Source organism: Drosophila kikkawai, chromosome 4 (assembly GCF_030179895.1).
Source record: "Drosophila kikkawai strain 14028-0561.14 chromosome 4, DkikHiC1v2, whole genome shotgun sequence".
In the NCBI taxonomy this organism is placed as follows: domain Eukaryota; kingdom Metazoa; phylum Arthropoda; class Insecta; order Diptera; family Drosophilidae; genus Drosophila; species Drosophila kikkawai.
In genome coordinates this window covers 2,136,292-2,163,268 of record NC_091732.1, presented here as the reverse complement: position 1 = coordinate 2,163,268, position 26,977 = coordinate 2,136,292, and the positions used below count along the sequence as shown (strand labels likewise).

The window sequence follows — 26,977 nt, the reverse complement described above, 5'->3', positions numbered from 1 at the left end:
TTTACCAGATTTTGATTTTCTTACGCCAAAAAATGTAAGACCTAAACTTAAGATAAACATTAAACATAACCAAGCATATGCATACATACGTAGACGGATAAGAGTTTGGATACGTAAGTATGTACATATGTATATTTTAATGTAGGTTTATATAAATTCCGTGTTATTATCACTGTAAATTCATAAAGTTAAAGTTTCCCCCCTCGTTTTATTATTAACCAACCAATACACTTGAAAAAGATAGGTTGGCCTTGTCTTTCCTGCCAAAAATATAGCCATCCTGCTCTTGCTCAATTTCTATTGGCCCTGCATATTGGTCATTGCCTCGATAACGTACCATGTCATTCTGGCTATCTCGCTTCAATTCGTAATCGTTCGCTCCCGAAAAACAGCTAACGAAAAGAGACAACTCTATACAGGTACATTTCTTTCAAAATGGCTGACCGAAGCGAAGTTTTTCGATGTATTGCTATTGCTGCTGCTCTTGCCAGTGTTTTTTCGCTTGAGAGCTCATTAACGTTTCGCTTGGCTTAGTGCGCGCCTCGCCTCGTCAACTGATGGAAAACCTGTTAGTAAAAGCAGGCATTTTTGTTTAAACTAAAACGTCACCGGTTTGATAATTTAGAATGCAAATTATTTGCAGATTAATAAACTAGGTCGTTGGGCTCGCCGCGACAACCCCATCGATACTACGGCGAATTGCGGTGGTATTCGTTACTATTCGGGACCATGTACTTATACTAATATTATTATTTGGACTTCGCCTCTAGTGTTTTTAAATAGTTAAAGTGAATGTTTTCTATTAGACCCTACATAGCAGTACTAAATATATTAACCTCCCGCCGAAGTATTAACAGAGAAATACCAAAATAAAAAATACATTTGCCCGCTTAGTGACGACTGTAATACACAAGATTTGGCCGCGAAAACAAGATCAACGAACCAATATCTCTTAAAATAGGAACATTGAATATGGTTTAAGTATCATCAAAGCATTTTGTCCAAAATCGCCTTGATATACATATATATATATTGAACTAATCATGATGCTAACGACGGAACACATCATGCACGGCCACCACCCGCATTCGTCCGTCGGTCAGAGTTCACTTTTTGGGTGTTCGACGGCGGGTCACAGTGGCATTAATCAATTGGGCGGCGTCTATGTTAACGGAAGGCCGTTGCCCGATTCAACGCGTCAGAAAATAGTGGAATTGGCCCATTCAGGTGCTCGTCCATGTGATATTTCAAGGATTTTACAAGTATCCAACGGGTGTGTTAGCAAAATTCTTGGCAGGTGAGAGTGCAGAATAAATTGAACCAAAATTCCTACTAAATTTTATATTTATTTGCAAAGATTCATATAATTAAATTATTTATTCATATTTGTAGTGGGCTAAAACAACAATGTATATTAATTTTCTGAAGCTCAGCTAATATGATATGTCTTTATGTTCGCATTTACCTATTTTATCTTACTTAAATTTTTTGATTGTAAATATTTCTTCAATTCATTTTAAAAGCAGAAAGAAACATCTTTAAATCAACAGGACTTGCACTTTTTTTTTCAGCCTAAAGTTAGACCAACTAATAATAAAAGCGGCAACGAACTAATTTTACAAAAGTATTAATGAACGACAAACAACTATCTGAACGTAGTCGTGTAATTAAATTACCTTAGTAACAATTGAGAGTATATGTCAGACAAGCCACAAATATTTGATGGTGCCGTATATATGTATATACATATAGAATGAAATGAAAACTTCAATGTTTTTCAATCATCTACACTTATAAAATTTTATTTCTAGATTTTAGAAAAATCGCTTTAAAAAAAATCGCCCGAAAACTAAGAAAAATGTTCTAAAAATGCGACAAAAGTGTATATGAAGGCATTGTAAAATGAAGAAAAACCACCATTAATACAATTTTTATACCCTTGCAGGGTATTATAATTTCAGTCAGAAGTTTGCAACGCAGTGAAGGAGACGTTTCCGACCCTATAAAGTATATATATTCTTGATCAGCATCAACAGCCGAGTCGATCTAGCCATGTCCGTCTGTCCGTCTGTATGTCTGTCCGTCTGTCTGTCTGTCTGTTTCTACGCAAACTAGTCCCTCAGTTTTCAAGCTATCTGAATGAAACTTTGCATATAGTCTTCTATATGCTCTCACTGCTATATATGTCGGAACGGGCCAGATCGGACGACTATATCATATAGCTGCCATACAAATGTTCGATATATTTGTAGAAAAAAAATTATAACTTTGCTGTTTTTCAACAGTTTTTCACCATTTTTTAGATATGGCCATATTATTTCAGAATTTTGGTAAAAATTTTATGAAAATCGGACGACTATATGATATAGCTGCCATAGGAACGGTCGAGAAATAAATAGGAAAAAAAATTATAGTTTCGTTGTTTTTCAACGTATGTTTATCTACTCTGAGATATAAGCTTTTTTTATTATTCTAGAATTATGGTATAAATTTCATAAAAATCGGACAACTATATCATATAGCTGCTATATAAACCGATCGGTAGATGTAGAGAAAATGTAAAACTGGGAATGTAAAACTGTAACTGTCAAACTGTAAACATAATAAGTATAGGTAACATGTAATGAAACTCTGTTTTGTGAGTGTTTTCAGCATTTAAATCTATAATATAAACATCGAAACCAATCTGCAAGGGTATACAAACTTCGGCGTGCCGAAGTTAGCTTCCTTTCTTGTTTAAGGTTAATTTTTCTATTTTCCTTATTTTAGGACAAGGTTTCTGATTTGCTTCGTTTAATTTCTTTCTTAAATTACGGGCGAATTTTCTTGTTTTGCTGGTCAACTTTTCTTGAAATTCGCCCTAGAATTCCTAACTGGTTCAAACATCTCTGGGATGAGGTGACGGTGGCTGGCCAACTCTTAGAAAGATTAAATCTCTTTTGCAACACCAAAAGTGTAAGCATTTTAGCCACCTTTCTTAAAAAACAATAATAATATTGTCTTTTTTGTAATACAACGACAAAAATAATATTATTATTAATATTTATTAAAAATTATTTTTTACAACAAAAATAATATTATTATTGCATTTACAAATTAAGGTTGTTGGTTTTAAAAAAAAATATATCGTATTGAAAAATATCACTCGATGATATTTAAAAATATCGTCAAAAAATATTATATTATTATTATTATATTATATATAACTATTTTTTAATGTTTACCAAAACTTGGATAAAGATTTCCTGTTTCTGACAATTTGGGTACATTTTGAGCCTAAAAATCGTTATATTTTATTTCATCAACCATTAAAAGCAAATAAGGGCTACTTAAAAAGTGAATAGAAATCATCGAACTTAAAAAAACAAATATACCCGTTCTCAAGCAACTCTTATTTACGATCCTTGGCAGAAGCAAACCGTTCAGATGAAACCGAACTACTAGGCGTGATCAGGCAACTTAATGCCACCTTCGCTAGCATGGGCATAGTTGACTTTTGTGAGATCCAGAATTCCATAGGGTTTGTCTCCCAAGTATCTAGCATAGTAGCTTTCATCAGTACGTTATTCTGCAGCATACCACTTAATCAGTTTTCTGATATTTCTAGGAGCGTATCTTTTGTTAGGATGCCCTCAGCGGTAAACATAATAGATTCTTATAATTTTGTATTAATCATAGAAATCATAGGAATCACTAAGCTGACGGTCACGTAAGAATCTCCGCTCACGTTATCAGTGGCTTCTTTAAAAAATTTGAGAACATGGCAAAAAGCGCCTAAGGTTCGTCTATTCAAAATGAATAAATTCCCTATGCAGCAGAAAGAAAATAAAATTACAATTTCCCTCACTTACCTTCAATTAAAGAAAAATGACCATAAATGAAAGAAAAATTCACCTTTCGTGTTAAAAAAGTTTTCCCCATATTAATGGCAAATCGCACTTATTCCCACATTTAGGACAAAACCCCTTAAAAACAAGAACATTTTTCTACATTTAAGAAAAATCGCCATAGATTTAGTAAAGAAAGGTCAAATGAAAAGAAAATCTAACAGGAGAAAGGAAACATTTTCATTACATTTACGTATTCAATTATATTTCCTATTATATTAGATATTTCAAACCTCAAAAAGTTTTTTTTTACGGTTTATGATTTAAAAATAATGTTTATGAAATTTTATCATCTGCATGCATCTTTACATATATGTATCTTCTGTGAGTTATTCTATTAATTTTACTGAAATGGATCTATTCTTAATCCAATTCCAAACTGCAAGGGTGTACCAGATTCGACTAGATATTGTTCGATATGGCAGCAATAATATAAAGTAGTTAGATTTTTTATACCCTTGCAGGGTATTATAATTTCAGTCAGAAGTTTGCAACGCAGTGAAGGAGACGTTTCCGACCCTATAAAGTATATATATTCTTGATCAGCATCAACTGCCGAGTCGATCTAGCCATGTCCGTCTGTCCGTTTCTACGCAAACTAGTCCCTCAGTTTTAAAGTTATCTGAATGAAACTTTGCATATAGTCTTCTATATACTCTCACTGCTATATATGTCGGAACGGGCCAGATCGGACGACTATATCATATAGCTGCCATACAAATGTTCGATAAATTTTTAGAAAAAAAATGATAACTTGGCTGTTTTTCAATATTATTCCATTATTTTTGAGATATAGCCATTTTGTATTATTCCACAATTTTGTTAAAAAATTTTATAAAAATCGGACTACTATATCTTATAGCTGCCATAGGAACGATCGGGAAGTTAATCGAAAACAAATTATAACTTCGTTGTTTTTCAACGTATTTTAATCTTTGGTACATGAGCTTCTGGTATTATTTCAGAATTTTGGTATAAATTTTATGAAAATCGGACGACTATATCTTATTGGGAAAGTAAAAGAAACAAGAAAGGAAGCTAACTTCGGCACGCCGAAGTTTGTATACCCTTGCAGATTGGTTTTCATATTTATATCATCAATTATAATGCCGAAAACAGACACTAAACAGAGTTTCATAACATTTTACCTATACTTATTATTTTTACAGTTTGACAGTTACAGTTATACATTCCCAGCTTTACCTTTTCTCTACATCTGCGGATCGCTTCTATGGCAGCTATATGATATAGTTGTCCGATTTTCATAATATTGTTACCAAAATTCTGAAATAATACTAAAAGCTCATGCCTCAAAGTAGATGAAAATACGTTAAAAAACAACGGGGGTTTTCGAGGGTTTCCTAAATAATTGTCAATTTTTCTGTCTCCGCCATGTTTAATGTAAGTTTTTCATATCTCGACTGTGACCCGGTACCCAAAGCAAGGTTGCTGAAATTAAACGGAAGATTGAACATGCAAATTAACCTTGCCTAATCATGCTATATGAAAAGGATAAAAATAAATACATTTTTGAAAAAATAGTCATATCTGAAAAATGTAGTCATATCTCTTAAAAGGCGAAATTAAAATAATTTTAAATTCCCGTTCGTGCCTATGGCGGCTATAAGATATAGTCGTCAAATTTTCATGAAAGTAATACTAAAATTATAGAACCATAAAACCTGGAAATTTGTGAAATTATATACAAATATTTTGGAAACCTGCTAAATTAAAATACTTTTCTTTTAGTTTTCTGATCGTTCCTATGTCAGCTATATGATATAGTGGCCCGACTTATATACTTATGAGAATGGTTATCAAGAATATATATACTTTATAGGATACAAGTACAATTATTATCACATACAGATATGAACAGTCTTTATGTGCCTATTTTGGAAAATATTAAAATGATTTCTATGTTTGTTCTTTTTTTTTGTAATAGCGTGTTTGATAAATATTAACAATAATAGGATAAAAAGGATTAAACAATTTTTCTTACACTAAAGACAACAATGTTTCCTTATTTATTTTTAGATATTATGAAACAGGATCAATTAAACCACGAGCGATAGGTGGTTCAAAGCCACGCGTAGCCACGACTCCTGTCGTACAAAAAATTGCTGACTATAAACGGGAATGCCCAAGTATATTCGCGTGGGAAATCCGGGATCGTCTTCTATCGGAACAAGTTTGCAATAGTGATAATATACCAAGTGTAAGTCAAACAAAAAACACAACATAAACACAAACAATAAAATCATATTTTGATAAGTGTAACGGATTTTTATGTGTTTAAACAGGGAGTGGAGTTATAGACCATTCTACCTTAACTTATACTTATATAAAAATAATAATATGGCTAGACATGGCTAGATCGACTCAGCTGTTGTAATTTCTGGATTTAAAAGTACTTAGGTATCGCCTTTATATTTCAAACTTGAAGAGTTTGATATTGTGGCCCCTACCTAAATATTTTTGGCTATTAAAATGGTACATTTACATCAAAATAGTAATCATTTAACAGATCCAAGTATTCTAGGAAGTTACAGTTAACATGTAAAGTATACCCAAAAGATAGAGGGCGCACAAGGGATTAAATAATTCCGAAACCGAAACCAATCCATCGTACCTAAAATGGATTATAGAAAAAGATACGTCAGATCCGTTTCTACTTTGTACCCTTGTTGCATTTTTCGGTGGTCTTTATAAGTGAAAACATTTTCTTTATATGTTACCAGGTAAACAAATAAACTCAAAGTATAGTCTTTTTATCTAATCCATCATGATAAGGAGCGAGGGGGTGTTTCTTTTCTAATGGAGGATTATGAAAGAAAGAGGATTGTAAGAGGTTTCTAGTTTACCCGCAGAGAGGCGTGTAAAAAAGAGGAACAATATAGTATTTAAATTGATTCGATCTAAGTTGCTTACTTTAAACGAGAATCCTTGCAGAATGCCGTGCTCAAAATAAAGCTAAATTTTAACCATTTCGACTTACAGTGCCTTCAGTTCTGTTTGATGTTCTTTGATGTAGGCCCACACAATTAATGAGGCCGAGTAATGTTCAGTACATTAATGAAGAACAAAAAGTCCTAGAGAAATGTTAGAGCCATGGCAGTCGCGATGCACGTGGCGGCACTTACGTCAACTGCCAAAAGTGGCATTTTCAATGTTTCTTACAAGTAAAGCGGTGGTATCCTCATTGAATGCAGAAAATATAAAAAAAAAATTATTTCGTTGCAATTCAATTCGTATTTAAAGATCTCATTAAAATCTTACAATTGTCTGATCGTAATATATGTTAAAAGCTCCATGAGCTCAGAAGGGATGGAGGTAAATGTTTGATTGCTTTCTTACCAATCAAAATCGTTGTCCATGTTTGGATTTTTGAAAATTGTAAAAAAGTGGCAGCGAAAGTGCAGTTTTTTAATAGTAGGTTTTGTAGTTCGGTAAAACGGATAACACAGGTCGACTGCTTTTTGAAACCAAAAACTGGAACATACTTTCACAAAGATTTTTGATACGCTTCACTCGAATCCGGGCTCAGAAAATGTCCTATAAGTCAGCAACTTCAATACGTTTTATTTTTTCGAAACAATCGTTACGCAAACTTAAATTACTGTACCAATTTTTAAAATTTGGAAATACTATTGTTCTCTCTCTCCGAGATATCGTCTCTTAAATTTACTTTTATATTTTTATACCCTTGCAGGGTATTATAATTTCAGTCAGATGTTTGCAACGCAGTGAAGGAGACGTTTCCGACCCTATAAAGTATATATATTCTTGATCAGCATCAACAGCCGAGTCGATCTAGCCATGTCCGTCTGTCCGTTTCTACGCAAACTTGTCCCTCAGTTTTAAAGTTATCTGAATGAAACTGTGCATATAGTCTTCTATATACTCTCACTGCTATATATGTCGGAACGGACCGGATCGGACGACTATATCATATAGCTGCCATACAAATGTTCGATAAATTTTTAGAAAAAAAATTATAACTTGGTTGTTTTTCAATATTATTCTATCATTTTTGAGATATAGCCATTTTATATTATTCCAGAATTTTGGTAAATATTTTATGAAAATCGGACCACTATATCTTATAGCTGCCATAGGAACAATCAGGAAATTAATCGAAAAAAATTATAACTTCCTTGTTTTTCAACGTATTTTAATCTACTCCGAGATATGAGCTTTACTTATTATTATAGAATTTTTGTATAAATTTTATGAAAATCGGACAACTATATCATATAGCTGCCATAGAAGCGATCCGTAGATGTAGAGAAAATGTAAAGCTGGGAATGTATAACTGTAACTGTCAAACTGTAAACATAATAAGTATAGGTAAAATGTTATGAAACTGTTTAGTGTCTGTTTTCGGCATTATAATTTATAATATAAATATGAAAACCAATCTGCAAGGGTATACAAACTTCGGCGTGCCGAAGTAAGCTTCCTTTCTTGTTTAGATAGTTTTCTGACTACTTTCGGACGACTATATCATATAGCTATCATAGGTCCGATTAATTAAATAAAAGAAAACTATTTAATTTAGCCGGTTTTCAGCATATTTGCACCTTCTTTGAGATATGATCATTTTGTACTTTATAGTTTTTATATTCATTTTATGAAAATCGGACGACTGTATCATATAGCTGCCATAGAAACAATCGGTAGATATACAGGTCTGCTCCGGTAATCGTAAAATTTTTTCGTTTTCTTTTTGGGCGAAATCGCTCGTTTTCGTTTTTAGCTGCTCCGGTGCTCAAATTTTTGCTATCGTTTTGCTATTCGTTTTCTCATCGTTTATAACGCTCAAACAGCTAACTTGTGATTTCGGTCAAAATTAAACAAATTAATAGAATGCCTTTTATATGTTTACTTGCGTATTTTGAAGCCAGGAGGAGGCAGAAATAGCTGCAATTAAGAAAATATTGGCATTCAAGATGCAACATTTATGGTCGGAGGGTCAATGCCATTCAAGGCGCTGCAAAGTTCAGCCTACTTATATTTAAAAAATGAATTCAACTTAAAACAGCTGTTTTCCACAAGAAAACAAGGGCACAAGGGCTACCACATTTTTTACAGTTTTAATTCCGGTGGTCTCAATTTATTAATTAATTTTGTCGCTCCTTTATAGGGTCTTCCCACACATTGCCAAAGCACAAAAGCCGTTGAACAAACGGTGCATAAGGGTTTCCGTTCCGAATTTAGAATGGTTGTTGGCGTTTTTTTTTCTTTTTGTATATTCTTGCCCATATATAATATAATAACAAAATACAAATCGCCCACCTCTACTCTATTTTATAGATTTGGGAAGCATATACCACCTATACACACTAATCGGGGAATTGGCTCTTTGTTAGAGAATTCCTCGTCATCTAATTCATTATGAGTTAGTGCGAATAAAATCTGACGCAATCTGTGCTTTTGCTGTTGTACAACAGCCAAAATAGTTGGTAGATGCTCCATTTCAATTTTTCAAAAGTCAATTCGACAGCCTTTGTTTACGTTTTCATGAGCCACAGCTGTTCGGATGCAAATGCACTTTAATAGGGTCTTCCCACACAGCGTTAAAGCGCATTTAGCATCCGTTGAACAAATGCTCCATAAGGTTTTGCCGTTCCGAATTTTCCCAAATGGCCCGGCGTTAGTTCAGCGTTAAAATCTAACCACGGTTTGTTTGGCGATAGTTAGGCGATAGTTCTTCGGTGCAACTTTGAAAATTTGACCATTCACCACGAAAATGTAAACAAACTTGGCGAGGAACAAATGAGATATGGAATTTAAAACGTGGCGCCAAAGCTACAAGCATGCCCAAATAGTTGTTGGCGTTTTTTCTGTATATTCTTGCCCCAATATGTCCCCAATTGTTACTATTTAATATAAACCGCCTATCTCTACCTTATTTTAAAGATTTTGGATGCCTATACCACCTATAGACACTCTTCGGGGAATTTGTTCTTTGTTAGAGAAAAATCATTAGAAAAACTAAAATTCCTTGTCATTTAATTCATTTAAATTTATTGCGGATAAATTCTGACGCAATCTGTGCCTTTTGCTGTTGTACAACAGCCAAAATAGTTGGTAAATGCTCCATTTCAAATTTGCAACTGCCAATTCGACAGCCTTTGTTTACGTTTTCATGAGCTCACAGCTGATCGATCAGCTGCTCGGATGCTAAATGCGCTTTAATGCTGTGTGGGAACACGAGTTTCACATTTGTGAAAAATCCCAAACGTTCCTCACAAATGCGCTGTGTGGGAAGATCGTATAACGCAGCTCTGTGGGAACACGAGTTTCACATCTGCGAAAATTCCCAACCGTTCCTCACAGATGCGCTGTGTGGGAAGACAGTATAAAATAAAATATTATGGACTTCGCCGTGATTGCATTTATAAATGAAACTATGTAGCTGTAGATGACAAAGAGGTATTTGTTTCTTAAATGTATGTTTATTTAGTTCCTTCGAAACCTTTTTCGCTTTCCGCAAGAAAATGTTTCTCCTTTCTCCCTTCAATGCGTTAATAAATTCAGGTAGGACGAAGCCCATGATATGGGATTTAACTCATAAGTGCATTTCAATTCGATTTTTAATAACAATGCCTGGGGGTCATTGCCATTGCTTACATAAAACAGCTGGTCATACATGTCAGTGTGACCCATTTTCCGCCTTTTCTTCAAACTTTTGATTTTTAAGCAAATTTATCTCACGTTATAGGGTCTTCCCACAGAGCGTCAAACCGCATTTACCGTCCGTTGAACATACTGCCCAAAAGATTTTACCGTTCCGAAACTTCTCATTTTGTACCGCGTTAAAACGCATTTGTATTTAACCACCGTTTGTCGGCGAAAGTTACGCAATATAGTTTTTCGGTGCAACTCAGATTTATTTTTCTTAACAGTGAAAATGAAAACAAACAAGAAAGGAAGCTAACGCCGAAGTTTGTATACCCTTGCAGATTGGTTTTGACGTTTATATTATAGATTTAAATGCTAAAACACTCACAAAACAGAGTTTCATTAAATTTTACCTATACTTATTATATTTACAGTTTTACGGTTACAGTTTTACATTCCCAGCTTTACATATATTATACATTTACCGTTCGCTTCTATGGCAGCTATATGATATAGTTCCCCGATTTTTATGAAATTTATACAAAAATTCTAGAATAATAAAAAAGCTTATATCTCAGAGTAGATAAAAATACGTTGAATAACAACGAAGCTATAATTTTTTTCCTATTAATTTCCCGACCGTTCCTATGGCAGCTATATCATACAGTCGTCCGATTTTCATAAAATTTTTACCAAAACTCTGAAATAATATAAAATGGCAATTACCAAAAAAAGTTTTAATTTTTTTTCTAAAAATTTATCGAACATTTGTATGGCAGCTATATGATATAGTCGTCCGATCCGGCCCGTTCCGACATATATAGCAGTGAGAGTATATAGAAGACTATATGCAAAGTTTCATTTAGATAGCTTTAAAACTGAGGGACTAGTTTGCGTAGAAACAGACAGACGGACAGACAGACAGACGGACATGGCTAGATCGACTCGGCTGTTGATGCTGATCAAGTAATATATATATATATAGTAATATATATAATATATATATAGGGTCGGAAACGTCTCCTTCACTGCAAGGGTATAAAAATGCGAGGAACGATTGAAATATGGAATTTAGAATGTGGCGCCAAAGCTACAAGCATGCCCAAAATAGTTATAGCTGTTACTAGCATAAGATAAATTTCTGAAAGCAGCAAAACTCTATATAAAAAAACCGAGCCAAAAGAGGAAGAAGAACTTTTTGACTTTCGCGGGAGCTCAGAGAAGCTGGGTTCGGAAAAAAAATTTTTCGGACTAACATCGTTTGCCCAAAGTTTAGAATTTTGAAAAAAGGTAAACTTTAAGAAATAGGAAATATTAAAAATTTACTGCGCTTTACCAAAGAAATAATGTATTGTCCATCTCCTAATACTATCTTCCCACACAGCGCATTTGTGAGGAACGGTTGGGATTTAAAAAAAAAAGTGAAACTCGTGTACCCACAGAGCTGCGTTAAAGTGCATCCGCATCCGAACAGCTGATCGATCAGCTGTGGCTCATGAAAACGTATACAATGATGGCTGAAGCGGCCGATGTGGGAGTAAAATGAATAGTTTAGATTCAGATTGCGTCCGAATTTATCCGCACTTAATGACAAGGAATTTTAGTTTCTCTAATGATTTTTCTCTAACAAAGAGCAAATGACATTGTATCAGGTATGCGTTCTCTTTTTGCTTCATAGCTTGGGACGGCGAACGAAATGAAAGAGAACGAATGACGCGAAAAAAGAAACAACAAATTTGGCAATGCGTGTTACATTCGAATGATTCGAGTTGTTGTGCACGAATTCGAATTTTCAGAGATCGCAGATCAAAGACAAAGAAACATGGAAACATGAAAACGCATATCAATTGCTTATGTTTCAATTTAGACGAGGCATCAGCCAAACGTGGCGGTCGATTAAACCTATTTATTCTGAAACATTTGGTACTGTAGTGTTATTTACAGTTGCAACTCGAATCACTCGAATTCAGCGTCTCAGTTTTCTGAGTTCTCATTTCATTCCATTCGTTTCTTCTTTGTGCGGCTGAGTCGTACGTAAGCGAGTCTACTCATTCAATTCAGTTTGGCATTTGCTTCAAATTCACTCACTCATTTTGAGCTTTGTGCATTTGAATGCGATTTTTTTGCCACTCATGCAGATGTCTAATTTAGATGCGTTCTAGCCTCGGTCCATTTGAGAAAATTCGGAACGGCAAAACCTTATGGGGAATTTAGTTCAACGGACGGTGGATTCGCTATAACGGCGTGTGGGAAGACCCTATAAAACGTAATATTTTTAACAAAAAACATTTGTCACCTCTTAAAACTTAATATTATCGTTTGGCCACCCCTAAAAATAAATATTTTTACCAAAAAATTTGCCCACCTCTTAAAAATAAATTGTATTATTTGCCCAGCTCTGAAAAATGCATATTTTTAAGAAAAAAACGTTTGCCAATCTCTTGAAACTTAATTTTATCGTTTGCTCATCTCTTAAAAATAAATTTTATCATTTGTCCAACCCTTAAAATTAAATATTAAAAAAAACGTCTGCTCATCTATTAAATGTAAATACTAAAAATGTACAGCGCCTAATTTCGGTTTTTGAACCTCTACTATTTTTTGAACCTACCTCTTATAAATTAGCTATTTAACATTTTTACGATTTTGCAACCAGGAATAAACAAGCGCCGCTGTTGCAACAACAATTTCAGAGCGCGCGACCAGCTTCTCAGAGCTGATCTAGTCATGTCCGTCTGTCCGTCCGTCTATCTTTCCATTTCTACGCAAACTAGTCCAACAGTTTTAAAGCTATCTGAAGGAAACTTTGCATATAGTCTTCTTTTTTTGTCCTAAATATTTCTTTTGTTACTTTGAATGTGCAAATCTCAAAAATGAAACAAATTAATATTTCTCTACTAAATTTTGTGACGCACATATGCTCACAAATATATAATAATAAGAATTGGGATAAAGAATAGGAACAAGATTAGAAAGTTTTGGTCACACTGGACCCAACGGAGGCTGGCCACACTAGTACGGGAAAATCCAGCATAAGCGAACAGGCTCATCCCTCGTGGATGACTTTCGAGTCCGAAAACAGAAGCGAGAGCCGGTGTGAAATTATTTAGAATTTGTACCTTTTAAGTCAACTGCAACCTGCAAGAGTATACCAACTTCGGCGTGCCGAAGTTAGCTTACTTTCTTGCTTAAATTAATTTTGCAGCGCAAGACCCTCATTACCGAAAACATCTTTCCTAGTTTTCTAATATATGTATTGTAACGAATCTCGGACGCGGGAGTAGAGGTGCCGGCCGAGTTCACTACGGAAAGCCGAGCGGAACTTTTATTTGAAGGTATGGCGGCCAAGAACTCAGCAGTGCCAACTTCCCCGTTTAGCCTCTCAATAAGCACACGCGTATTTCGGGTGTATTTCGAAGCTTTTCTTTATTTTCGCCAAAATCGGCGGAAATCGGGATTAAGAACAAGAGAATAAGAGAGAGACCAGACATCCTGGCTGTCAAGTTATCGGAATCGCGCAGCTTAGCTCGTTTTGAGATCTGTGTCGTCAAAACTCATTATCGCGCAGCTTCTCGCGTTGCCGTACTGCCTCGAGGATGGAAAGCTCTTTTGGGCGGCTTTCGTTACAGTATTTTCATTAAGGGGGATATATGTACATGTACATGTAAACCAAACATTTTTTTTTTCATTATCGAATTCCAACTATTACGCGTATATAAATAAGGCGGAACACGCCAGATCAGAGTAAATAAAAATTATTAAAACTGGTATTCAACATATTTTTATCTACACTAAGCTTTAGCCAATGCCATTTTCAACAATATTCCAATACAAAATCGCCATATATATGTCACTGCAAATAAAAATACATATGACAAAAACAACGAAGTTCTTATTTTTTCTACAAAATTTTCATATATTTATCTTTTACTTTTGGATATTACGATTTTGTATTATTAAAAAATTTTATAAAAATCGAATTATTCATATATGTAGCTACCATAGGAGCGATCGGTAGATGTGAAGAAAAATTAAAAGATGTGAATGTAAAACTGTCACTGTAAAACTGTAAATATATTATGTATGAGTAAATGTAATGAAAGGGTTATTACATTGTTTTTGTTCAGCATATATATTTATATATTTGATTTATATATGTATTTGTACAATATTAGAAATATCAAAACGAAAATAAAAGTTTTTTTACTATTAAAATTTAATTAAATAATAAATAAATTTACCTATAAGCTTGACCGCAACTGCAATTGCGTATGTATATTTTGTGAATAGGCTGGCGAAAAAAGAGTGGGACAACTACAAGTTTATTTTACATCTACATACATATACTTATATAGCTTTCTCGCTTTTGGATTCGCTGATTGGTGAAAATGGTCGCCAGCCAATTGCGTGGTAATAAACAAAGAGAGGGTTGGTTAAGCGGTAGTGCATCTGTTCCGTAGTAGATCTTTTACTTTGACTTAAAGCTATTTGATAATTAAACTGTGGATTATTACTATATCTTATATCTTTATAAAATATATGTTCCATATTTTGTAATATAATTTTTATGCTATGTTAACTTGGTAGGTTTCATCTATAAATCGAGTATTACGGAATTTAGCCTCTCAAAAGGAGCAGCAGGCGCAGCAACAAAGTGAATCAGTTTATGAGAAGCTTCGAATGTTTAATGGCCAGACCGGTGGATGGGCCTGGTATCCAAGTAATACAACGACGGCCCATTTAGCATTACCACCAGCGACATCATCAGTGTCAGTATCAACCCCCACAAATTTATCTGGACAAATTAATCGAGAGGATATCCAGAAAAGAGGTAAATTATTATTTGGTTATTTCACACGGACGGACGGACGGACGATTGTTGATGCTGATCAAGAATATACATAAATATAATATTTTTACATTATATTGACTAAAAACATTATAAATTTGTTAAATTAAGTCAAAAAATATTAGTTGAATGTTGGGAACGGACCTTGACCAATTTGCGTAAGAATTGTTGTATAGTTTGAACTACTTAAACCTCCCTATTCTCTTCTCTTCGTACGCATCTTAAATCGATGCAGTTTTTCACAGATGATCAAACAGCAGGGCGGAACTAATTGTTAATTTGTTGGTCATTTGTGTTATTTGCCATTAAGTCTTATTGAATAAAGCTATTTGCTTTTATATGTTTCTTTTTCACTCGGGCGGTTTTTGTTTGTGTTTAATCGATGAATTGGCCTAGCATATGTGCGTTTACAAATAAAAATAAAAACATCCACCGCGCTTCTGTCCCTGTTTATATCAATTACTTTAATCTTGATTGTTTCCCTATCGTCACAAATACTAGCCAAAGCAACCACGCTTAGCCGAGTGTTCTAATAATGAAATGGTCGGACGCAAAATCGATATGCTTTTTATTCCTTGTTAACCTACATACGTTTTTACATTTACAAATTTTTAATGATTTTAGATTTACAATACTCTGCGGACGTATCTCATCCAAACTCCCATGATAGTACGTCCGATGGCAATTCTGATCATAATTCATCGGGTGACGAGGACTCGCAAATGCGACTAAGGCTAAAAAGAAAATTGCAACGAAATCGAACATCATTTTCAAATGAACAAATTGATAGTTTGGAAAAAGGTAACTCCAAACTATAAAATATATTACGTAATCATCTGTCAGAGAAAGTAATTGTCTGTACTGCCTATTAATCAAAAAGAACTATAGCTTTGTAATAAAATGTTTAATATATTTTTCTCTTATATTTAAACATTTTTATTTAAACTATTCTACAGAATTTGAACGAACACACTACCCGGATGTTTTTGCCCGAGAAAGGCTTGCAGATAAAATTGGTTTGCCAGAGGCACGTATTCAGGTTTGTCTATCAGTTTTGTTCGATTATCTTCTGTTTTTAGCTCTGCTTTTTTGTAATTCCTTTTATATGTTCTTTAAAATATATTGCATATATGTATGAGAAGCCATATATGCTTTACTACCTTCCAGGGCATAATAGACAAAAAGTTGACAACTCTGTAAAGGAGTAATTTTTAAACCCTTATAATCGAAATTTAGTTTATATAGTTATAGCTATAGTTTACACCTTCCATAGAAAATACACTCGTTTGTAAAAATTATATTCCTCTACGAATTTAGGTTCTTTTACTTTCTTTGTATGGCGTCCCAGTTGCCCGCCTAATTTAATTTAGTTATGTTTTCGCCAAATGTTTTTCAAATTCTTGTTTCGTATAATAACACTAGTAATAAACAAGAAAGGAAGCTAACTTCGGCACGCCGAAGTTACATTTACAGTTTTACATTCCCAGCCTTTCATATTCTGTTTATTTACCGATCGCTTCTGTGGCAGCTATATCTAGTCCGATTTTCATAAAATTTTTACCCAAATTCAGAAATAATATAAAATGGCAATATCTAAAAAATTGTGCAAAAATGTTGAAAAACAGCAAAGTTATAATATTTTTCTAAAAATTAATTAAAATTAATTAAATATGGCAGCTATATGATATAGTCGTCCGATCCGGCATATATAGCAGTGAGAGTATATAGAAGACTATATGCAAGGTTTCATTCAGATAGCTTTAAAACTGAGGGACTAGTTTGCGTAGAAACAGACAGACAGACAGACGGACAGACGGACATGGCTAGATCGACTCGGCTGTTGATGCTGATTAAGAATATATATACTTTATAGGGTCGGAGACGTCTACTTCACTGCGTTGCAAACTTCTGACTGAAATTATAAAACCCTGCAAGGGTATAAAAATTACCGAACCGAAAAAATTCTGAAAAATCTTGGTCCTGTACTTTCCAAATTCGATAACAAAAAGTTTCCATCACCTACCAACTTTGAGAAAATCGTGCGTATAGCAGAGCAGATATTGGGCTTAAATAAAAGCTTTACCTTTCCTGTTTAATATTTAAGCCCCCAATAAGGGACCTCAGATTCAACAATTATATGGATTTTTCCAAACTTTCCTTTTCCCTCATATTTTTAATATATGTATATGTTTTTAATATATGTATATGTTGATGCACTGATATTTTAAACAAATTGTGAAAGTCATTGCTATAGGCTCAAAACGTTAAAGAATTCTGTTGACATGTTTGTTTAATTAAGTGCTATTTAATTTTACAAATAGTAATATTTCTAAAGACTTGGCGATGTTGCTTCTTTAGTCCGTAGGAATTATTTTAAGAGCCGAAAACGCCCTTTCAACGCTCACTTGTGTTGCAGAAACCAGGTGCACCATCTTGACCAGCTGATATACATAAGTTTGGAAACAGATATTTCTTTTCCTCCCAATACTCCATAATATTGGAGGACAAGGAAATTGGATTTGCTCCATCAATTTCAGAAAATCCTTTTTTTAGGAATGAAAATTTGTAGAAACTGAAGTTTTCATTAGTTTGGGGTATTACTAGAATCGTGAAAAAGACCACTATGTACGTAAATGTGTTTTTTGAATTGGAATACGGTTAAACCGATTTAAAAACGTAAAGAATAAAACATTTGTAACATATACATAAATTTGTTTTTAAAGTTGTTCTCCAAATATTCAGGCATTTAAATATGTGCAAGCCTTTTTTATTTATGTTTTAACCGATTTATGTGTAAAGGTTTTATAATTACACCTGCTCCAATAAGTTACTAAATGAAACATCTTTGTCCTATTACCATGCATCAATATTTATAAACATTGGTATTGTAGGGTAGCTTTGTGGTCATTATACAAGTATATGAAATAATATCGGCGAAAAGTCTAAACCGGAACTCGTGAACTACGGTTGAGTTTTATTTTGAGCAAAATTTTTTAATCATAATTTTTGAGTTTTTATTTTTTAATAAAAATAAATGTTTATCGAAAATATTTAATTTTTTTACTCACGGTTACCTGATTATCTTTAAAAATAAAATAATCAAATCTAAACATAAAAATTATTATTTAATTTTTATTATATAACTTATATGATTACGTTTGATGATTAGTTTTGAACACCATATTTCAGATTTAAAATATTTAATATAATTAAAATCATAAATATATTTGCTGAGCAAAAGCAAAGTTATATCAACTTTTATTATATTAACAAATACAAATATATTCAGTTTTACAATTACTGAATGTAAAAACATTTATAGTTAAAATTTTTTCTCTAAATCTACAGATTGTTCTAATTGTAACTATATTATATAGTCATCCAATTTTCATAAAATTAAAACTGAAATTTTCAAATAATAGAAAATTGCCATGTCTCAAATTACATGAAAATAAATACGTTGAAAAACAGCTAAACTTAAATTAATTTCCTGATCGTTCCTTTGGGAGCTATATGATATATTTGCCCGATTCTCATAAAATCAAAACGAAATTCTGAAATAAAACAAAATGGCAGCTATATGATATAATCGCGATAGTGAGAACAGCCAGAAGACTATCTGCAAAGTTTTATTCAGATACCTCCAAAACTGAGGGACTAGACAAACGCACTATGGTTTTTTTCGCGTTTTTTTTTGGCATAAAGTCAAATTTTTTATTTTTATGTATCTTAAAATTTTTTTTATTTTTAATTTTTAAACACCCTAGATAGATAAAAAAAATATGTAACTTTAACATATGGAGCAACACTGTTCTGCTGGCCAGCTGTTAAAGTCAGCTGATTATGTAGCAGTTGTTTTGTATGAAATTGGCGCGAAAAATTGTGCGACTTTGATAGTTTGTTGTGGCAAAAGTTTACGAAGAAGTTAAATGAATAAATATGGAAAACGATTGTCCAGGTATCTAAAAATTAAAGTTTACCAATGTTTCTGTCGTTGTTATGTGTTTTTGTCCAATTGTACCGTCTTTTGTTTACGTGTATTTTTAGAACGAGCTTAACAAGTGTAGCTGTGTTTCGTGGATCAGTACTTTTGCATGGCAAAGAGTTGCAAAAAGTTGTAAATGAGAAACTATTAACCAAAGTGTGCAGATTAATGAGAAACTAACCGTTTTTGTCCAAATCCACACGTTTTCGAAAAAAATCAAAATTTTCTAGTACCATATCAGTATGGTTTTTTTTCCGTTTTTTTTTGCTATAAACTCCAATTTTAGACCTATTGTATTGAAATTTCGTTTGAATACCTTTTTTAAGCTCCCAAGAAGACCTACCAAGTTTCAAATGATTTGGGGCACTATTTCATATAGCTGCCATATAACAGATCTGGCCGATTCGCCAAAAAAAGTTTTTTTGTTAAAATATAACCAAATCACTTGAAACTTGGTAGGTCATCTTGGGAGCTTGAAAAATGTATACAAACAAAATTTCAAAGCAAAAGCTTCAAAAACAAAAAAGTTGGTGCAAATCGGCCAGATAGGTTATATGGCAGCTATATGAAATAGTGCCCCAAATCATTTGAAACTTGGTAGGTCATCATAGAAGCTTAAAAAATGTATACAAACCAAATTTCAGATCAATAGGTTTAAAATTAGAGTTTATGCCAAAAAAAACGCGAAAAAAACCATAGTGAAACGGTAAGGCGGATTTTAATATGCCAAGGTGCTGGCTATAGAGTTCGTACAGAAAAATGTTTTGCACTCCTATATCGTTTAATTGTAAAAAACAACATTTATGATTACACAGGTCTACAAATATCGGGGGTCATTTTCGATGTAATTTTCTGCGTAGTGTCCGTTGTCAGAATTAGCCTATCAAGTTATCATAAAGATATGGCTATTTGATGTTTTTAAATTTTCTCTCAACTTAATTACCCTTTGAAAAAATTCTTCTTGATGTTTTAAGTTAAAGGTTGAGTAATACTAAATGATTAGAGAGACAAACCAAAAACATTTGTTTCTACAAAGTTGGAAACAAACAAAGTTACTTATTAAATGACCCGTACCTTTCGAACAACTTAACCTCCTCCATAACACAGGTCAATTATGGAGGAGGGGTTTAGTTTGAAAATTTTTGGCTGCCTATTGCTATGGCAGAATATATCTGCGACATATTAAATATTTTTGTAATTTAGTCGTATAGGGAACTTTCAAAATCAGTAGTTTTTTAACTTATGTATTTCTAAAAAAGTAAAAACAGGAATATATTGTAATATACATTATTTTTTCCAATAACCTTTAAGAAACGGCATTAACAATTTTAGATGTGGGTAATGTATTTCGCGACGTTAGGAATTACAATTTAACTCCAAGAGCAATATTTTAGCAAACGAAAAAAGGAAGAAGAGAGAAAAACACTTCAAAAGTCACCCTCAAAACTTATCATTATTCACTTCACCCCCATATAGCACTGTTTGGGCAAGTTCATTACAAAAATGTTTTTATCGATGTTACGGCTCTTGATTATTTGTACAAAGTGAATAAAAACAATTTGACTGTAAAAATACTTGAAATACTCCTTGAATTCTTGTTGACTGGGGCGCGAATCGAGAATTTAAGCAACAGGGGTTAATTTTCAAACTGAAGTGGAAACGGCAACAATCTCTCAGCTATAAATGTCATTGTGAGAAATATTATAATCTGTATTTTCACCCCTTTGTGTAATTTTTGCTAGAAGTTCAATAAGTTTGCCTTATGTATAAAACCGCATTATGTAGGGTGTCTTCTAATTGCAAAGCACGTTGACAGCGTGACTAAAGTTACTTGGAAAGAAAGATGTTTTCTTTGGAAAATAATAAGCCATATTTGGCTCTATGAGAATTTAAACATCTGGACTATCTATGTATTTATTTTTCTAAATTTCATAAATGATTCTAATAGTATATTTACACCGACCTGAGTTACATATCGAAATCGAAATTAACGCAAAAACGCTAGAAGCATGTTTATACTACATTAACCCGAGTTATTGCGTTAGTTTTTGACAGCTAGTTAAAAGATATTGGAAACAAAAAAAAAATACAAAAATGAACAACGACGAAAGCCTGATAATACTAGTAATGGAGCAACATAAATTTTCGCCTTGGGCTCCTCTGCGAAATACCGCACTATAGCGAGCCTCTTTGCCGTATCCAGAGCAAAGTTTGCAAGATCTTATTGGGGTAACCTGATCAAGAAACTTGTATAGGAAATGTAAGTGAAAGTGCTGAACGCATTTAGCAAGCGGCGGGCCTACATTTTCAATACAATACTAAATACTTATTGATTTGCATAAAACTGTTTAATTGTTTGTTTTATGGTTGTTTCTGTCTTCCTAAGAAGCCAAGATGCGATCCTGTAATGAAACAGAGCCCTCCGCGATCTCCCATTTCCGCATCCATGTCACTATCGATAGTATCGATGTTTTTGATAAGGCAAAAAATCGATGTATTTTTTCCATCATCGATGTTTTTGCATCTCTAGAAAGGATTCCACAATCCAACAAATGCGGAGCAAGGCAGCATTGGACAATGAGCTAAAGCTGTAGCATTAGAGATGTGCAGAACATTCAGAGAATCAGATCTGATGCATCGAACTACGCCAATACTTATAGAAACAAAACGTGCAGTTCGGCAATCTCACGCAGTGCGCTTTGAAATATTTAAGCCGCCCGCCACCTCGACTGAGTCAGAAAGAGCATTCAGCAAAGCAAGCCAAATTTCGATAATCGATTTGGCTTTAAACCCTTACAGGGTATTATATTTTCAGTCAAAAATATAAAGTATATAATCTTGATCAGCATCAAGAGCCAAGTCGATTTAGCCATGTCCGGGTGTCCGTAAGCCCGTTTCTACGCAAACTAGTCCCTCAGTTTTAAAGCTATCTGAACGAAACGTCTTTTATATACTCTCAATGCTATATTGTCGGAACGGGCCGGATCGGACGACTTTTATTTATTTTTTAGAAAAAAAATTATAACTTGGCTGTTTTTCACAACCCTGTGAGAGCGAAAGTGATTCCTATACGGTTTCGATTGTCTGTTTAGCTAGTCGGTATGGAACACGGATAAGATAAATACACAAAAACACTAGAATGAACAGAGGCGTTAGATATTTATATTTATACCCTTGCAGGGTATTATAACGCAGTGAAGGAGACGTTTCCGACCCTATAAAGTATATATATTCTTGATCAGCATCAACAGCCGAGTCGATCTAGCCATGTCCGTCTGTCCGTCTGTCTGTCTGTCCGTCTGTCCATCTGTCCGTCTGTCTGTCTGTCCGTCTGTCCGTCTGTCTGTCTGTCCGTCTGTCTGTCTGTCTGTTTCTACGCAAACTAGTCCCTCAGTTTTAAAGCTATCTGAATGAAACTTTGCATATAGTCTTCTATATGCTCTCACTGCTATATATGTCGGAACGGGCCGGATCGGACGACTATATCATATAGCTGCCATACAAATGTTCGATATATTTGTAGAAAAAAAATTAGAACTTTGATGTTTTTCAACATTTTTGCAACATTTTTTAGATATGGCCATTCTATATTATTTTAGAATTTAGGTAAAAATTTTATCAAAATCGGACGACTATATGATATAGCTGCCATAGGAACGATCGAGAAATAAATAGGAAAAAAAATTATAGTTTCGTTGTTTTTCAATGTATGTTTATCTACTCTGAGATATAAGCTTTTTTTATTATTCTAGAATTTTGGTATAAATTTCATAAAAATCGGGCAACTATATCATATAGCTGCCATATAACCCGATCGGTAGATGTAGAGAAAATGTAAAGCTGGGAATGCAAAACTGTAACTGTCAAACTGTAAACATAATAATATAGGTAAAATGTAATGGAATAATATCTGCAAGGGTATACAAACTTCGGCGTGCCGAAGTTAGCTTCCTTTCTTGTTTTGTTTAATTTCAGGGCTACAACATAGCAAATATATGGGCCAAAGGGAAGTTCAGAAAAAACAATATAACGGATGAAACTGATTGGTGGCTCTTTTGTAATATGTGTTATATCAAAATCGCTGTATATTTTTTTCGGTAACCTGTGTGACCAAAAAAAATAAGGAAACCCATGAAACTCCATGAAAATGAACTTTTTATGGCATTTAATGCTTTTCTTTGGTCACACTGGACAGGTGTTTGTGAACAAATTTGTTAATAAATATGCCATTAAAATGCCCTTTGTGGATTAAGTCGCATATTATGGGCTTCGCCTTGACAGCACTTATCTGTGCCACTTTTTTCCTTCAACTTTCCCTCCATTAGGCCTGTAAGAATAAATGAAATGAATTAATGTTATACCACGATATCAGCTGTTTACTCCTTTGATCCGGCAACGCCATTCAATTTTCGCAAATATCATTTTCGTCGTCTGAGTACCCGCAAAAAAGACGAGGGAAAAAGTTCTTCTTCTTCCTTTTTTCACACCGTTTTTTTTTACACATGTTTCGGATTTTTGTCGTCAGAGTACTAGGCTTTAAAGTAAAAACAAATTGGCTTTTACTTAAGCCCAATATCTTCTGGCTATCGTTTAATACTGTCTTCTAACTCAGTGCATCTGCATCCGATTACAGCTGATCGATCAGCTGTGGCTCATGAAAACGTAAACAAAGATGGCTGATGCGGCCGATAAGGGAGTAAAATGAACAGTTTATCAACTAGAATTAGATGACGAGGAATTTAAGTTTCTCTAATGATTTTTCTCTAACAAAGAGCAAATGCCCCGAAGGGTGTGTATAGGTGGTATAGGCTTCCAAAATCTTGAAAAAAAAGTATAGGCGGAGAAATGTGAATGGTCAAATTTTCACTGTTAAGAAGAAGAAATCAGAGGCGAGCTGAAAAACTGTCACCAACAAACGGTCGTTAAATTTAAATGCAATCTGTTCAACGGACGTTGGAAGCGCTTTGACGGTGTGTAGGAAGACCCTATGCCTAGGATTTGAAAAGTGCCAAAACAAGCAGACCGAGATTTTTTTCAAAACTCGTACGGGATGGAGACCTTTCGTATTCGAGTTAGCAATGCAGAAAATCTTTCAGAACCACTTTACATTCTGTCGACCTGTGTAATTAGAGAATTTTGCTATTTTTGGATGACTATTATGGCCAAGCTGGAAGAAAGATTTAATATAAATAATGTTTTATTCGTTATTATTTTAAACAGTATATACTACTGAAACGAATATTTTTTTGAGTACAAGAGTTTTAATTTCGTTCATTATTTATTTTCCATTAGCTTTTACGGCAAATAAATATTACTGCATCTTAAGCAAATTTATATAAAATTCAATCTTCTAACGTCTGAAGGTCTGGTTTTCCAACCGACGAGCTAAATGGCGACGGGAAGAAAAAATGCGAACACAGAGAAGGCCGACGGAAAATGCTGGAAGTGGAAGAGGCAGCACAGGGCAAAATAATAATAATCCTTCGGGAACGGGAGCATCGGTATCAGCCACCGTTGTCACGTCAAATAATTCCCCATCTGGTATTGGTAGCTTAGCAGTCAACAGTTCGGAGCGTGCATCGTCGTCAGCAATAATTAGCAATAACCTTTCCGAGACAACAACAAGTGCACCAACCGTAAGTATATATAGAGACTGTCTAGATATATATATATAATATAATTATAACTATATAATAGGTTCTCGGAGGTGACGCCAATACGCATACGACTTCTGAAAGTCCACCACTTCAAGCAGTAGCACCACGGATACCCTTAAATAGTGGATTTAATGCCATGTACTCATCTATTCCGCAACCAATTGCAACAATTGCAGAAAATTACAAGTGAGTTTTAATCTTAATCAGAAGTTTGCATCGCATTTTCGACCGTATAAGGTATTTATTATGCATAATCTAAGATATGATATTCATAGTTATCGTATACGATTGAAAATAAAACATAAAAATGTTTTTGTAATGTTATTTAAATGGAATTACTATAAGATCGAATATCATATATCTTCCAAAGAGCGAGAGAGAGGGAAAGAGAGTGTATGTGAGGGAAAATCAACAAAAGTACAGTAGTTTTTACATAAAACCAAGTACTGAGACGACGAAAATCCGCTGTAACTATTGTTATAGCACAATCGCTATATTTTGTGCCATGAAACGCCATGAAAATGGACCTTTTTATGGCGTTTAATGCTTTTCTTTATTTTTTTTAGTCACACTGGGCTGCTGTTTGTAAACAAATTTGTTAATAAATATGGCATTAAAATGCCCTTTGTGGGTTAAATCAAATTTTAAAAGCTTTTTTCATTTGAATGCTACCTTCTACTTTGATTTTATATCCTGGCTTATTTTAAACATATTAAACTTATTTTATAATTTTCACAGTTCATCATTAAGCTCGATGACGCCTACCTGTTTGCAACAACGAGATGCCTATCCCTATATGTTTCACGATCCCTTATCGCTAGGATCCCCATATGCTCCACCCCACCATCGAAATACCAGTTGTAATCCTGCCGCGGCGCATCAACAGCCACCTCAGCATAGTGTTTATGGCAATAGCACTGCAATGCCGTCATCAAGTACAGGTAACAAAATAATTTACATTAAATTTTTTAGTAAACATTAAATAAGTAAGCGTTTTTACAGGTGTCATTTCTGCTGGTGTTTCAGTCCCCGTACAAATTTCAACGCAAAATGTATCTGATTTAACCGGAAGTAATTACTGGCCGCGTCTTCAGTGATCGTCAATCATAACTTTGTCTCCAAAAATATTGTCAAAAGCACATTTCGTAGCAAAAGAAGAAAACTATGCTTCAAACAATAGCAACGATTGCCCACCAGATGTTAATAGTTCAACTATTATGCCCTGTTCATTAAAATATCTGAGTTTAAGTGGCGGAAAAGGTGCGGGAGAAAGTAAGGATATAATCGGCCAAAGTCTTATAGTACCCATATCATCATCACCATCTTCATCGTACTTGTCATCTACTGCAAAATCATTTGCTGCCAACTTTTACCCAAATTTAAAAATAATATAAAAGTGCAGAAATAATAAAGAAAAAAAAACAAGCTAAACCCTTGCAGTTTGCGATTGAGTCGACACGATCGAGCTAAAAAAAATAAGATGGACAAAGGGACAGAGCGAATAAAATTCTTGCTAAAATTATATGTAATGCAAGGGTAAAAAGAAAGCTTCAAAATATTATATTACTTTGTGTACTTATATTTCACATTTTCAGATATTTTAATTTACATTATTTCCATTATAGCTGTGCAATTTATTTCGAAATAAAAATGATATATTTTATAATCAGCAGATATTTTTATTTGTATACACACAGTATGTATAATTAATATAATTAAATGATATTTTTAATAAAAAACTGATTTCAAACATTTTTTAAAATTACTTAAGCAGACTTGATTTGATTATTGTTATTATTATTATTACGAAAGAAAATCAGGAAAAATTGCAACGAATTTGAAAAAACAATATCCGCCAACATCTCATCCAATTAAAGAACTCATCCCTAACAATAATCCTTTTAATGTAAATTATAAATTATATATATCATTTATTTATGTTTAGAGAACAAATAAATGTAAAATTTCAGAA

At 33.7% G+C, this 26,977-nt stretch overlaps 1 protein-coding gene across 3 annotated transcripts; it reads left to right on the top strand.

Moving 5' to 3' along the window:
* The first annotated feature begins 539 nt into the window (after positions 1 to 539).
* Positions 540 to 26,977, top strand: toy (twin of eyeless). Of its 3 annotated transcripts, none has more exons than XM_017167127.3 (9): positions 540 to 1,297; positions 5,925 to 6,105; positions 15,102 to 15,345; positions 15,988 to 16,164; positions 16,320 to 16,390; positions 24,712 to 24,984; positions 25,046 to 25,191; positions 25,744 to 25,946; positions 26,008 to 26,977. In XM_017167127.3, exons 1-9 carry the CDS (start codon positions 1,044 to 1,046, stop codon positions 26,100 to 26,102), a joined length of 1,644 nt encoding a protein of 547 aa, XP_017022616.1. In that variant the 5' UTR covers positions 540 to 1,043; the 3' UTR covers positions 26,103 to 26,977. The 3 variants fall into 3 exon arrangements, with proteins under 3 accessions (XP_017022616.1, XP_017022615.1, XP_017022618.1); XM_017167126.3 differs by having other exon boundaries at positions 16,320 to 16,402; XM_017167129.3 differs by lacking the exon at positions 5,925 to 6,105 and having other exon boundaries at positions 1,255 to 1,297; positions 16,320 to 16,402.

What these genes read in the sequence shown, in the direction of transcription:
- toy (XM_017167126.3), top strand. Translation starts at nt 1,044, where the DNA reads ATGATGCTAACGACGGAACACATCATGCACGGCCACCACCCGCATTCG. An exon ending in GTTAGCAAAATTCTTGGCAG is followed by an intron (nt 1,298 to 5,924) that starts GTGAGAGTGCAG and finishes ATTTATTTTTAG; the next exon opens with ATATTATGAAACAGGATCAA. An exon ending in AATTGATAGTTTGGAAAAAG is followed by an intron (nt 16,165 to 16,319) that starts GTAACTCCAAAC and finishes ACTATTCTACAG; the next exon opens with AATTTGAACGAACACACTAC.